Source organism: Ranitomeya imitator, chromosome 6 (assembly GCF_032444005.1).
Source record: "Ranitomeya imitator isolate aRanImi1 chromosome 6, aRanImi1.pri, whole genome shotgun sequence".
Classification (NCBI taxonomy): Eukaryota; Metazoa; Chordata; class Amphibia; order Anura; family Dendrobatidae; genus Ranitomeya; species Ranitomeya imitator.
Window position 1 is genome coordinate 18,940,793 of NC_091287.1, and position 16,253 is coordinate 18,957,045.

The following is a 16,253-nucleotide window of genomic DNA, read 5'->3' on the forward strand; positions in this document are numbered from 1 at the left end:
GAAATTAAGACAGCCTATGACCACTGATTGGCTGCAGCCGTTACGTGACTGATGTACTGCACCGCTGCAGAAACTAAGCAGACACCGGTGGGAGATTACATGGGTTGTACAGTTTTTGTTTTTTAACCCATTCCCAATTTTTGCCTACATTTTGGTAAATCAGAAAGATTTCTTTAACTCCTTCCCGGCATGGGGCATTATTCGTCCTGTACGGTCCGCATGCACGGAGCGGATTCACAAGCTGTGTCATGCAGCCACTTGTTGCTGTTTAACCACCTAAATGCCGCTGTCAGTCTCAGAGAATGTGGCTTTCTCTGCAGCACTGTATTAGTGCAGTATATTGTAGGTTATTCCTTGCAGTTTTTTTTTTTTTTTTGTGCAAAGCACAGAACTAAAGGTTTCCTTATTTTTGGATCTCCTGGTGCAGGTGCGATTCCTGCGATTCGTGTGCGCTGCCGCGTGCACCAGGTGCCATGTGCAGCACAGAATGTGCCCCGGATCACACAGCACAATGCAGCGAGCGGGGAGAACGGGGGGCGATCATTTATTTCTATATAAAGGTCACGCGGATCCCACCCTCAGGCGACTCCCTGCCCTCATTACACAGATGCTAGCTCTATGGCTGCCGAGCCTCAGCACAGCCGCGCCATCCTGCAAGACAGAGGGGAGGAGGGGGGACAATACAGAAGCACAGGATCCATCATGGAAGACCCCGACAGACCCTATAACGAGGCCACAAGAGTAATCTTTATTTATTTTTTTTTTTTATATAGCGCTAACATATTTCGCAGCGCTTTACATTTTGCACACATTATCATCACTGTCCCCAATGGGGCTCACAATCTAAATTCCCTATCAGTATGTCTTTGGAATGTGGGAGGAAACCGGAGTACCCAGAGGAAACCCACGCAAACACGGAGAGAACATACAAACTCTTTGCAGATGATGTCCTTGGTGGGGTTTGAACCCAGGACCCCAGCGCTGCAAGGCTGCAGTGCTAACCACTGAGCCACCGTGCCGCCCCGAGTAGGGAGTAGGGATAAGACATCAGCTGCCGGGTGAGAGGGTGCGCACCAGGCGATGGTAGGGATCATAAGACATGCACGAGCTGGGAGTAAAGATCAGGCAATGGGTACGACTTGGGGCAAGGTACAGACATCCAAAATCAATCCTTATACCCCGGGCTTCGCAGAGCACCAGGAGACAGTCAGGACGTACAGCTGGATGACAGGGGTAGGGATCAGACAGTGCGATAGTTGGAGCACTCCTTTAAGAGCTGGGATAATGACCATGGATAGGGATCAAGCAGTAAATACGGGCAAGGGATGAAAATAAGGCAAGCGGTAGAAACAACCTAAGGACAGGAATAGGGATCAGGCAGAAGATATGATAAGGATAGGGATCAGTCAAAAGATATAATGAGGATAGGGATCAGGCAGAAGATATGAGGATAGGGATCAGGCAGAAGATATAACGAGGATAGGGATCAACCAGTAAATACGGGCAAGAGATGAAAATAAGGCAAGAGGTAGATACAACCTAAGGACAGGAATAGGGATCAGGCAGAAGATATAAAGAGGAAAGGGATCAGTCAGAGGAAAGAACAAAGATAGGGATCAGGCAGAAGATATGACACGAATAGGGATCAGGTAGAAAATATGACAAGTATAGGGATCAAGCAGAGAACAGAACAAGGATAGGGATCAGGCAGAAGCTATGACAAGGATAGGGATCAAGCAGAGAACAGAACAAGGATAGGGATCAGGCAGAAGCTATGACAAGGATAGGGATCAGGCAGAGGACAGAACAAGGATAGGGATCAGGCAGAGGATAGAACAAGGATAAGGATCAGGCAGAGGACAGAACAAGGATAGGGATCAGGCAGAGGACAGAACAAGGATAGGGATCAGGCAGAAGATATGACAAGGATAGGGATCAGGCAGAAGATATGACAAGGATAGGGATCAGGCAGAAGATATGACAAGGATAGGGATCAGGCAGAAGATATGACAAGGATAGGGATCAGGCAGAAGATATGACAAGGATAGGGATCAGGCAGAAGATATGACAAGGATAGGGATCAGGCAGAAGATATGACAAGGATAGGGATCAGGCAGAAGATATGACAAGGATAGGGATCAGGCAGAAGATATGACAAGGATAGGGATCAGGCAGAAGATATGACATGGAGAGGGATCAGGCAGAAGATATGACAAGGATAGGAATCAGGCAGAGGACAGAACAAGGATAGGGATCAGGCAGAAGATATGACAAGGATAGGGATCAGGCAGAAGATATGACAAGGATAGGGATCAGGCAGAAGATATGACATGGAGAGGGATCAGGCAGAAGATATGACATGGAGAGGAATTAGGTAGAAGCTAAATATAACGTGGGATCGACACCACTGATTGGACCATTACTCCCAAGAAGGAGCGGGGTTTGGTCAGTCGTGGGGATGGGGGCAGCCGCCCACTTATCAGCTGTAGGACGACGTTTCTTACCGGTATGGGTCTTCATGTGTTCATCAAAATACTGTTTCATGTTGAAGTCTTTGCCGCACCACTGGCACATAAACTGCTTGTGCCCGATGTGAATGCTCATGTGCGACCGCAGCTGGTACTTGTACTGGAATCGCTCGTGGCAGTTCTGACGAACAAAGAAAAGACATTCACAACTATAGAAAAGCCCGGATGACAAGCAGCAGCTGCCACGGGGGCCATGCCGGCCACAATCACAGTCCTGTAGCATTTACAAAATGTAAAAAATTTATATCGTTACGTGTACGCAGCTCCAACAAAGACCTTTGCATCTCCATGGTAACAGACTACAAAGAAGCTCTGTGTAGTCTGATCCTGCTGATATACTGTCAGCATCGGTCACACCCAAAATATAAAGCAGCAATGAGCAAGGGGGACAGATGAACGCATGCGAGGCGGGGACAGACGAGGCGGGGACAGACGAGGCGGGGACAGACGAGGCAGGGCCTCTAGCTATAGTCTGCAACCATGGAGACACATAGGCCGGCATGGGAGATGTAGAGGCAGAAAAAAAATAAGATGTTTATGTTTAGAACTGATATTTTACAAAACGAAACACCTTCCTGTAACAATTACCTTCCTATTGATATTTCACAGCTCACTAAACTTTTACTGGAAAGAATCTCATGCCCTTACTGTTGAGAACCCATTCTTGAAAAACGTTTATTCTGACAGCCAAGAAGCCTTTCCAGACCCTCTTCTTTATGGGTACCACCTAGAATGTCTGTCTTTGTGCCTTCCTATGAAGAGTATACAGCATACATGCTTTTACTACATAAAAACGTAGTGAGAGCATAAAACATAGTGAAAAACCGTTTTCACAGTAACAGCATTCCTGCTACATTTCCTAACTACAGAAAAAAACGTCCTACATAGTAAAAGCAAATATGCAATGCGATACCCGTAAGAAAGGAGGATTTACTGTACAGTAAAAGTTAATACTTTAAGAGCGGATTCTCCACAGTAAGAGCAGTAATGATCACCAGAAGGGATTATTTCTGTACAGTAAGGTGTCATGCTGAAAAATAACTACAGGAGGCGTATAGCAAGGACAATCACTCTGTGGATCGTCCTTCGGAAGGTGTTCTTTACTGTAAGAGTGCATGACATGTGGAACGTTCACCATTAGTAAGTAGCTACTGCAGAAATCTACACAACCAGAGGCCTTAATGTGACGTCCACAGAGTGGCAGATAGTTTGGAGTCTCACCTCACATTTAAAGGGTTTCTCCCCAGAGTGCTGCAGAGAGTGGACCTTCAGGGACATGCTACGTTTAAAGGATTTCCCACAGGTTTCACATGTGAAAGGCATGTCCTTGGTGTGAGCTGTGGAAGCAGAAAGCAAGAGAATCGTCAAAAGAAACAGGAAAGTTTACGATGTTACAATAACAAAAGTTTTCATCACAGGTAACCAAGAAACCGGCGTAAAGAATTATTACAACAAGGGGTTGTCAGACCCCCCCAAAACTTTTTTCAAAGGCTTATATACAGTAGTTAACACAGGATCCACCAATCACAATAGGTGATGTCACAGCTCACCTCCTCCTCCTCCTGTACAATGACTGATAACACCTCTATATACTGTAGATAACACAGGATCCACCATTCACAATAGGTGATGTCACAGCTCACCTCCTCCTCCTGTACAATGACTGATAACACCTCTATATACAGTAGATAACACAGGATCCACCATTCACAATAGGTGATGTCACAGCTCACCTCCTCCTCCTGTACAATGACTGATAACACCACTATATACAGTAGATAACACAGGATCCACCATTCACAATAGGTGATGTCACAGCTCACCTCCTCCTCCTGTACAATGACTGATAACACCTCTATATACAGTAGATAACACAGGATCCACCATACACAATAGGTGATGTCACAGCTCACCTCCTCCCCCTCCTGTACAATGACTGATAACACCTCTATATACAGTAGATAACACAGGATCCACCATTCACAATAGGTGATGTCACAGCTCACCTCCTCCTCCTGTACAATGACTGATATTTTTATATATGTAGCTGATAAAGGATCCACCGTTCACAACTGGTGATGTCACAGCTCACCTCAGCCTTCCTGCATAATGACCTCTTCACAAGACAGAGAGCATGCCTAATACACTCTCACATAAATGTCATTGTGGATGCCTTAAAGCAAATCTGCTGTTATCAGAGGAGAGCAGCAGCTCAGGAAAGATGATTATCTCCCAAGTAATCAAATAAATAAAATATAAAAAATAAAATAAAAGATAATGAAGAGTTAGAAAATTATAAAGTATATCAAATATTCCACACCAGGTGGAGTTTTACTGCTTGTACAGTAAAAGTCATTTACTCTGGAATTAAGAACCAATAGCTGCTGGACTGTCAAACATTCTGGACTATAGGATGAACTTGGAAAGTACATAAAGATTACATGTGAAGAGGCTGAAGACTTAGACTATGTGCGCATCTTGAGTATTTGCTTGCAGAAATTTCTGCAAGGTTTCTGAATCTCTTGGCAGCAAAAACGTGCGTTTTGCCGTGTCATTGACACCAATTCCTAGGTTTAGCAATGAAGAGGTGTCAGTCAGACACCCTCAGTACTAAGCCAGTACGTAGACACAAAAACAAACACACATTGTCACCAGCCTATGTAGGAGCATTAACAGAATGAACCTACGTAGGCTATAACCAAAGGGCAACTCAAATAAAAAAAAAAAAATTGCGTAGGCTGCCGCATAATTTTCATAACCAGCAGAGGGAAAGCCAAGGAGTGATGTTAATATTCTGGGAAGAAGCCAATAGCCATGAAGGTTCCCAGGCTATGAATATCAGCTCACAGCTATTTGTTTAGCCTTTACTGGCTAGTTTACAGGGGTACCACAGAAAAAAAAAATTACATACGGTCTCCCTATAAAAATCTAACCAGCAAAGGCTAGGCAGACAGCTGTGGGCTGATATTATATAGTCTAGGAAGGGGCAATGTATATTGGCCGTCTCCCAGACTAAAAACATCAGCTGTCAGCTGCCCCAGAAAAGGCGCATCTATAAAATGCGCCAATCTGGTTCTTAGCCTCGCTCTTCCCACTTGCCCTGTAGTGGTGGAAAGTGGGGTAATGGTTAGGGGGTGGTTGATGTCACTATTTGTATTGTCAGGTAATATCAAGCTCACAGGTTAGTAATGGAGAGGCATCTATAAGACGCTCCCATTACTAACCCCAAAGCGTTATTCTAAAAAACTACACAGCCAGAATATAGTCCTTTATTTGAAATAACAACACAGACTCTTTTAATGAATCTTAACTAAACCATACGCACCGAAAGCCTAAACCCCGGACACCCTCTTGTCCTGTAACAAAAATTAAATAATAAACCACAATATTTCTCACCTGTCTGCAGAGAAGATAATCCATAATGTCCCACGACAATCCTGATGACTGAGAGCAGCCACTGATGTGACTGCTCTCAAAGACCTATATAATAATAAACTTGGCACTCAGTATTTGAACAAAAAAGAGCTTCCTTTTATTTGTGCATCCAGACAAAAATGGTTATGAACGTTTTCGGTCCGTCACAGGACCTTCATCAGAACATTCTTTAACATGAACTGGATGTGAAGGGGTGCTCAGTAAGCGGTCATGAGCGTCCAAATTATAAGGACCTGCTGCAGCCGGTATGTGCTGTAGACAAGCTGGGCATCATAAGCCAAGGACCGCGCAAGAGGTAAAGGCAAAACTATTGCAAAAAGGAACGCGTTCCTTCCTGCTGCAGGGTGCACTCGCACACTGGGATACAGCGCGGTTCTTTTTGCAATAGTTTTGCCTTTACCTCTTGCGCGGTCCTTGGCTTATGATGCCCAGCTTGTCTACAGCACATACCCGCTGCAGCAGGTCCTTATAATTTGGACGCTCATGACCGCTTACTAAGCACCCCTTCACATCCAGTTCATGTTAAAGAATGTTCTGATGAAGGTCCTGTGACGGACCGAAAACGTTCATAACCATTTTTCTCTGGATGCACAAATAAAAGGAAGCTCTTTTTTGTTCAAATACTGAGTGCCAAGTTTACTATTATATTTTGACAGGTTGGATACCTGACTTGAGCATCAACAACACCTTTACTATAGAGTGCCGTGTTAGTCTATACTATTTGCTCTCAAAGACAGACGGTAATCGCTCCCGCAGTGTATCACTGAGATGCCGTGAAAATTCACCGGAGTTCATCAGCCGATCAGCTCCGGTGATCTCACTCATGGCACCACCACTGTGTAAGAAAGTTCTCACGCAGCGGTGGTGCCGTGAGATCACCGGTGCTGAACAGCTGATGAACTCCGGTGAACTCTCTCACAGCAGCTCAGTGATTAACTGCAGGAGCTAAAACCTCCTCTCGGTGTATCGCCGGGGGCCGGTTAGAGCAGTCACATCTCTCAATGTGACTGTTCTACATGTGAGATCGCCATGGGACACCTGGGATTACATGGACTATGGTGGGCAGGTGAGTATATGGTGGTTTACTTTTTTTCTAGGAGACATGGGCATCGTGGATTTGGTGTCAGGTGAGTATAATATGTTTATTACTGTATTGTTCGGATTATAAGACCCACTTTTGTTCCCCCAAATTTTGGGGGAAAGTGGGGGGGGGGGGTGTTATGTTTGCTAATGACAGGTGTTATGAAGGCAATCCAGAAACACAGTGTGCTTAGCGATCAGAGCGCACACAGTGATCTGACAAATACCCAAAAATACAAGAACGAGCTCTGAGACGTGGAAACTCTGTAGACTGCACACCTGATCCTATCCTAAACACAACTAAAAGCGGCTGTGGATTGCGCCTAACAACTACCTAGGCAACTCGGCACAGCCTAAGAAACTAGCTAGCCTGAAGATAGAAAAATAGGCCTGACTTGCCCCAGAGAAATTCCCCAAAGGAAAAGGCAGCCCCCCACATATAATGACTGTGAGTAAGATGAAAAGACAAAACGTAGGGATGAAATAGATTCAGCAAAGTGGGGCCCGATATTCTAGGACAGAGCGAGGACAGTAAAGCGAACTTTGCAGTCTACAAAAAACCCTAAAGCAAACCACGCAAAGGGGGCAAAAAAACCCACCGTGCCGAACTAACGGCACGGCGGTACACCCTTTGCGTCTCAGAGCTTCCAGCAAAACAAAAGACAAGCTGGACAGAAAAAAAGCAACAAAAAAGCAAAAAGCACTTAGCTATACAGAGCAGCAGGTCACAGGAACAATCAGGAGAAGCTCAGATCCAACACTGGAACATTGACAAGGAGCAGGGATAGCAGAATCAGGCGGAGTTAAGTAATGAAGCAGTTAACGAGCTCACCAGAACACCTGAGGGAGGAAGCTCAGAAGCTGCAGTACCACTTGTGACCACAGGAGTGAATTCAGCCACAGAATTCACAACAGTACCTCCCCCTTGAGGAGGGGTCACCGAACCCTCACCAGAGCCCCCAGGCCGACCAGGATGAGCCGCATGAAAGGCACGAACAAGATCGGAAGCATGAACATCAGAGGCAAAAACCCAGGAATTATCTTCCTGAGCATAACCCTTCCATTTAACCAGATACTGGAGTTTCCGTCTAGAAACACGAGAATCCAAAATCTTCTCCACAATATACTCCAATTCCCCCTCCACCAAAACCGGGGCAGGAGGCTCAACAGATGGAACCATAGGTGCCACGTATCTCCGCAACAACGACCTATGGAATACATTATGTATGGAAAAGGAGTCTGGGAGGGTCAAACGAAAAGACACAGGATTGAGAACCTCAGAAATCCTATACGGACCAATAAAACGAGGTTTAAATTTAGGAGAGGAAACCTTCATAGGAATATGACGAGAAGATAACCAAACCAGATCCCCAACACGAAGTCGGGGACCCACACGGCGTCTGCGATTAGCGAAAAGTTGAGCTTTCTCCTGGGACAAGATCAAATTGTCCACTACCTGAGTCCAGATCTGCTGTAACCTATCCACCACAGAATCCACACCAGGACAGTCCGAAGACTCAACCTGTCCTGAAGAGAAACGAGGATGGAACCCAGAATTGCAAAAAAATGGAGAAACCAAGGTAGCCGAGCTGGCCCGATTATTAAGGGCGAACTCAGCCAACGGCAAAAAGGACACCCAATCATCCTGGTCTGCAGAAACAAAACATCTCAGATATGTTTCCAAGGTCTGATTGGTTCGTTCGGTCTGGCCATTAGTCTGAGGATGGAAAGCCGAGGAAAAGGATATGTCAATGCCCATCCTACCACAAAAGGCTCGCCAAAACCTTGAAACAAACTGGGAACCTCTGTCAGAAACAATATTCTCAGGAATGCCATGCAACCGAACCACATGCTGAAAGAACAAAGGTACCAAATCAGAGGAGGAAGGCAATTTAGCCAAGGGCACCAGATGGACCATTTTAGAAAAGCGATCACAGACCACCCAAATGACTGACATCTTTTGAGAAACGGGAAGGTCAGAAATGAAATCCATCGAAATATGTGTCCAAGGCCTCTTTGGGACCGGCAAGGGCAAAAGCAACCCACTGGCACGAGAACAGCAGGGCTTAGCCCTAGCACAAATCCCACAGGACTGCACAAAAGTACGTACATCCCGTGACAGATGGCCACCAGAAGGATCTAGCCACTAACTCTCTGGTACCAAAGATTCCAGGATGACCAGCCAACACCGAACAATGAAGTTCAGAGATAAGTTTATTAGTCCACCTATCAGGGACGAACAGTTTCTCTGCTGGACAACGATCAGGTTTATTCGCCTGAAATTTTTGCAGCACCCGCCGCAAATCAGGGGAGATGGCAGACACAATGACTCCTTCCTTGAGGATACCCGCTGGCTCAGATAAACCCGGAGAGTCGGGCACAAAACTCCTAGACAGAGCATCCGCCTTCACATTTTTAGAGCCCGGAAGGTACGAAATCACAAAGTCGAAGCGGGCAAAAAATAACGACCAACGGGCCTGTCTAGGATTCAAGCGCTTGGCAGACTCGAGATAAGTCAAGTTCTTATGATCAGTCAATACCACCACGCGATGCTTAGCTCCTTCAAGCCAATGACGCCACTCCTCGAATGCCCACTTCATGGCCAGCAACTCTCGATTGCCCACATCATAATTACGCTCAGCGGGCGAAAACTTCCTGGAAAAGAAAGCACATGGTTTCATCACTGAGCAATCAGAACCTCTCTGTGACAAAACCGCCCCTGCTCCAATCTCAGAAGCATCAACCTCGACCTGGAACGGAAGAGAAACATCTGGTTGACACAACACAGGGGCAGAAGAAAAACGACGCTTCAACTCCTGAAAAGCTTCCACAGCAGCAGAAGACCAATTAACCAAATCAGCACCCTTCTTGGTCAAATCGGTCAATGGTTTGGCAATTCTAGAAAAATTACAGATGAAGCGACGATAAAAATTAGCAAAGCCCAGGAACTTTTGCAGACTTTTCAGAGATGTCGGCTGAATCCAATCCTGGATGGCTTGGACCTTAACTGGATCCATCTCGATAGTAGAAAGGGTAAAGATGAACCCCAAAAATGAAACTTTCTGCACACCGAAGAGACACTTTGATCCCTTCACAAACAAAGAGTTAGCACGCAGGACCTGAAAAACCATTCTGACCTGCTTCACATGAGACTCCCAATCATCTGAGAAGATCAAAATGTCATCCAAGTAAACAATCAGGAATTTATCCAGATACTCACGGAAGATGTCATGCATAAAAGACTGAAACACAGATGGAGCATTGGCAAGTCCGAACGGCATCACTAGATACTCAAAATGACCCTCGGGCGTATTGAATGCAGTTTTCCATTCATCTCCTTGCCTGATTCTCACCAGATTATACGCACCACGAAGATCTATCTTAGTGAACCAACTAGCCCCCTTAATCCGAGCAAACAAGTCAGATAACAATGGCAAGGGATACTGAAATTTAACAGTGATCTTATTAAGAAGGCGGTAATCAATATACGGTCTCAGCGAACCATCCTTCTTGGCTACAAAGAAGAACCCTGCTCCCAGTGGTGATGACGATGGGCGAATATGTCCCTTCTCCAGGGATTCCTTCACATAACTGCGCATAGCGGCGTGTTCGGGCACGGATAAATTAAATAATCGACCTTTAGGGAATTTACTACCAGGAATCAAATTGATAGCACAATCACAATCCCTATGCGGAGGTAGAGCATCGGACTTGGGCTCTTCAAATACATCCTGATAATCAGACAAGAACTCTGGGACCTCAGAAGGGGTGGATGACGAAATCGACAAAAATGGAACATCACCATGTACCCCCTGACAACCCCAGCTGGATACCGACATGGAATTCCAATCCAATACTGGATTATGGGTTTGTAGCCATGGCAACCCCAACACGACCACATCATGCAGATTATGCAACACCAGAAAGCGAATAACTTCCTGATGTGCAGGAGCCATGCACATGGTCAGCTGGGCCCAGTATTGAGGTTTATTCTTGGCCAAAGGTGTAGCATCAATTCCTCTCAATGGAATAGGACACCGCAAAGGCTCCAAGAAAAACCCACAACGTTTAGCATAATCCAAATCCATCAGATTCAGGGCAGCGCCCGAATCCACAAACGCCATGACAGAAAACGACGACAAAGAGCATATCAAGGTAATGGACAGAAGGAATTTGGACTGTACAGTACCAATGACGGCAGACCTAGCGGACCGCTTAGTGCGCTTAGGACAATCAGAAATAGCATGAGTGGAATCACCACAGTAGAAACACAGACCATTCAGACGTCTGTATTCCTGCCGTTCAACTCTAGTCATAGTCCTATCGCACTGCATAGGCTCAGGTTTAACCTCAGGCAGTACCGCCAAATGGTGCACAGATTTACGCTCGCGCAAGCGTCGACCGATCTGAATGGCCAAAGACAAAGACTCATTCAAACCAGCAGGCATAGGAAATCCCACCATGACATCCTTAAGAGCCTCAGAGAGACCCTTTCTGAACAAAGCTGCCAGCGCATATTCATTCCACTGAGTGAGTACTGACCATTTACTAAATTTCTGACAATATACTTCTATATCATCCTGACCCTGGCACAAAGCCAGCAAATTTTTCTCAGCCTGATCCACTGAATTAGGCTCATCGTACAGCAATCCGAGCGCCAGGAAAAACGCATCGACACTACTCAATGCAGGGTCTCCTGGCGCAAGAGAAAATGCCCAGTCTTGAGGGTCGCCGCGCAAAAAAGAAATAATAATCAAAACCTGTTGAATAGGATTACCAGAAGAATGAGGTTTCAAGGCCAGAAATAGCTTACAATTATTTTTGAAACTTAGAAACTTAGTTCTATCTCCAAAAAACAAATCAGGAATAGGAATTCTTGGTTCTAACATAGATTTCTGATCAATAGTATCTTGAATTTTTTGTACATTTATAACGAGATTATCCATTGAAGAGCACAGACCCTGAATATCCATGTCCACACCTGTGTCCAGAATCACCCAAATGTCTAGGGGAAAAAAAAAAGTGAACACAGAGCAGGAAGAAAAAAAAAAAAAAAAATGATGTCAGAACTTTTTCTTTCCCTCTATTGAGAATCATTAGTTAGGCTCCTTGTACTGTTATGTTTGCTAATGACAGGTGTTATGAAGGCAATCCAGAAACACAGTGTGCTTAGCGATCAGAGCGCACACAGTGATCTGACAAATACCCAAAAATACAAGAACGAGCTCTGAGACGTGGAAACTCTGTAGACTGCACACCTGATCCTATCCTAAACACAACTAAAAGCGGCTGTGGATTGCGCCTAACAACTACCTAGGCAACTCGGCACAGCCTAAGAAACTAGCTAGCCTGAAGATAGAAAAATAGGCCTGACTTGCCCCAGAGAAATTCCCCAAAGGAAAAGGCAGCCCCCCACATATAATGACTGTGAGTAAGATGAAAAGACAAAACGTAGGGATGAAATAGATTCAGCAAAGTGAGGCCCGATATTCTAGGACAGAGCGAGGACAGTAAAGCGAACTTTGCAGTCTACAAAAAACCCTAAAGCAAACCACGCAAAGGGGGCAAAAAAACCCACCGTGCCGAACTAACGGCACGGCGGTACACCCTTTGCGTCTCAGAGCTTCCAGCAAAACAAAAGACAAGCTGGACAGAAAAAAAGCAACAAAAAAGCAAAAAGCACTTAGCTATACAGAGCAGCAGGTCACAGGAACAATCAGGAGAAGCTCAGATCCAACACTGAAACATTGACAAGGAGCAAGGATAGCAGCATCAGGCGGAGTTAAGTAATGAAGCAGCTAACGAGCTCACCAGAACACCTGAGGGAGGAAGCTCAGAAGCTGCAGTACCACTTGTGACCACAGGAGTGAATATAATCCGAATCTGGGTGCTGTGCTGTAGAGGAGGGGGAGCAGCTCTGGAGTGGTGCCAGGGGGCTGGAGTGGGCTGCCTGTGAGCTGCAGAGACAGCAGGAGGTCCCGTGCTCCCGCTCATTAGTCTCATGCAATATTCACTGCACCCGCTGTCCATCACCTCGGTGCTGAAGCTGCAGGAGTTGATTCACAGGGGAGCAGCGAATATTACATGTGCCTGCATCTCCCCCCCCTCCAATCATGGATATGGCCCCCCGGTCACTCTTATATGCCCCCCTGTGTTGCTGGCATGCACTTGAAAAAATAACAAACACTTAACTCACCTTCTGATGATGGCTCCGTGCTCACAGCTCCTCGCTTGTGCTTCCTGTGTCTGTGCTGACATCACTGTGTGCCCAGGTCACATGATCCGGTGCCTGGGCAACAGGAAGCACAAGCGAGGAGCTGTGAGCACGGAGCCATCATCAGAAGGTGAGTTAGGTGTTTGTTACTTTATCATATGCCTGCCAGCAGCACGGGGGGGGGGGTGGGAATGGGGGGTTTATGTCTGACAGCAGCACAGGGGTGCATATAGTGACCAGGCGGGCATGTGTCTGACAGCAGCACAGGGGTGCATATAGTGACCAGGCGGGCATGTGTCTGACAGCAGCACAGGGGTGCATATAGTGACCAGGCGGGCATGTGTCTGACAGCAGCACAGGGGTGCATATAGTGACCAGGCGGGCATGTGTCTGACAGCAGCACAGGGGTGCATATAGTGACCAGGCGGGCATGTGTCTGACAGCAGCACAGGGGTGCATATAGTGACCAGGCGGGCATGTGTCTGACAGCAGCACAGGGGGGCATGTGCCAGCACAAGGATGGGGGTTATACAGATACCAGGATGAGGGACATATGATTTGTAAGACGGATACTGGAATTATAAGACAGACCCCCATTTAACATAAAAAATTATTTTTTTCTCTTTTTCTTCACCGAATTTGGGGGTGCATCTTATAATCAGGAGCATCTTATAAAGCGAAAAATACGGTATTTTTATTTGAATATGTATGGAATTATTTTGTGTTTAATTAAAAAAAATTTTTTTATTTTTTTTTAAGCGTGAGCAGAGGCCTCAGCTGACGAGAGACTACATCTCCCATCAATGGCTCCTGCCATCAATGTTATCAGTGACAGCAGACAGTCTGATGGGAGGAGTAGTCTCATCAGCCCACGCCTACTGACCTGCGGTAAGCTTTTTATCGTGGGGCACCGCTGCGGGTCACAGTCACAGCTGCGGGGTCACGCTGACATCTAACAGCGTGGGAAACACCATAAGAAGCCTGTAAAACCACAAAAAAAACCTCAGCAAATCTGGAAAAACATTTTTATACCTGCGTTTTCGCTGTGGATTTGAATGGCTCAATTGAAGTCAATGTGTGAAAAACACTAAAAACTGCACAAAGAATTGATATACTGCAGAACAAAAACGCACTGCAAATACCCTATAGACATTTACTGCTCATACGCACAACACTTCAGGATTGTCATTGAATTAGCTTCCATAAGGATTTCATAGCGTTTTTGGTCCATTTCCAAGCAGAAAACGGCTGCAAAAACGCACTATGTGTACACAGCCTAAAAGCATCAGGACAAAATCTGCCGCCGCCAGGAACTGGCAGATTGTATGGCTGACTTGTGCCGGATTATCAGGTATCAGACTGCAGGAATTCTGCATGTAATTGCACTGGACACTAAGGGACCTCAAAGGTAACATCAGTTTAAAGCATTTGTGTAAAACTTTTTGAGTTTTGAAAAAAAAAAGTTTCTTTTTCCTCTGGTTCCGGAACGTGAGGAGTCACATGAAGACCGATCCACACTGGATTGAGCGACATTTCGCGGACTGTTCACATTACCGCTACTCACCGACAAGGTGCTTTCGGACGTGAGCCATCGTGTAGAATTTCTTCTCGCAGATGTCACAAGAGAATTTTTTCTCTGCGTATCCGTGAACGATCTTATTGTGTTCATGAAGGGACCAAAGCTTCTTAAAGGTCTTCCCGCACGTTAAACACTGAAAGATAAGGCACGATGGATCATCGGGAGGCTTCTCACAAATCACATTAAAACACACAGAAAAATATAAATCACATTTAAAATATAAGAAAGAAAAATAATTCAAAATGTAACAAGTCCAACAAATGACATTATTTTCCTCCTGGAACGGTGGAGAAATTGATCAGTGATCAGTGAAAAAGATTGGTATGTTGCAACTATAGTTTTGTTTTAGTATAAAAAAAAACAGAAAAAAAAAATCAATCAAAAAGTCACACTTTTTATGCGACTCTTAGTCAACCAATGGCCATTTTCCCAGCTTTGACCCCCTCTCGCATGCGATTTTTCCCCCATACTGATGACCCCCACCATGTAGTGGCCATATTCGGTTCTGCAGCTCAGATCATGGTCACTACATCAGCAGCTGAGCTGCAGTACCTGAGAATGAACATCTCAATGTATGGAGCTCTAGAGTCCCGGCTCTGTACATGGTGGACTTTTGGCAGCCAAGTAAAGTGAAAAGTGTGGTTGTAAATCCACATCTGGCGTGAGATAAGTAATTAGTAGAAAACAGCAGCAAGAAGGACATTTTGCAGTCGTGCTGGGCGGTGTAGCTGTGAATCCACCTCTGGGGTGCAATAAGCATTTAGTAGAAAGTAGCAGCAAGGAGAATATTTTCCATTTGCACTGGGCAGTGTAGATGTGAATCCATCTCTGGAGTGCAATAATTTAGAATTAAGCAGCAGCAAGGAGAACATTTTGCAGTTGTAATGGGCAATGTAGCTGTGAATCCAGCACTAGGACTACGATACCTTACTTAATAGAAACTGCTTCACAAATCTGTTCCTTTTTCTTTGTGTCAAAAAATTAAAGTGATAAGTGCTAGTGATGAGCGAACACGTTATCTGAGTAAGCTCGGGTGTTATCTGAGTATTTTGGGCGTGCTCGAATAATATGTTTGAGTCCCTGTGGCTGCATGTTTTATGGCTGCTGCGGCGAATCTTGCAGCTGCAGGAACTCAAACAAATTACCCGAGCATGCCCAAAATTCTCGGGTAACACCCGAGCTTACTCTGATAACATGATATCCAAGCACGTTCACTCTTCACTAGTAAATAGAGATAGGCGAACCCGAACAGAAAAGTTCGGCATCTGTACTGTTCGGGCATGGATCCTGAACACAGACTTCACCAGGAAGTCCGTGTTACTGTTTGTGTTTAGCACACGAAGTACCGAGCTAAAAAACTATTTTTGCAATCATGAAAATTGTTTCACCGTTTGACTTTTACAGGCTCTTTGTTATT

General features: G+C 45.4%; 1 protein-coding gene across 1 annotated transcript in view; it reads right to left on the reverse strand.

The window, feature by feature from the left end:
* ZBTB47 (zinc finger and BTB domain containing 47) overlaps positions 1-16,253 on the reverse strand; it is a 53,420-nt gene that overhangs the window by 7,841 nt on the left and 29,326 nt on the right. Inside the window, exons 3-5 of the mRNA XM_069729266.1 lie at positions 14,822-14,969; positions 3,750-3,865; positions 2,505-2,649 (exon numbers count right to left, since the gene is read on the reverse strand). Coding sequence (XP_069585367.1) covers positions 2,505-2,649; positions 3,750-3,865; positions 14,822-14,969 — 409 coding nt within the window. The remainder of the gene's footprint in view (positions 1-2,504; positions 2,650-3,749; positions 3,866-14,821; positions 14,970-16,253) is intronic.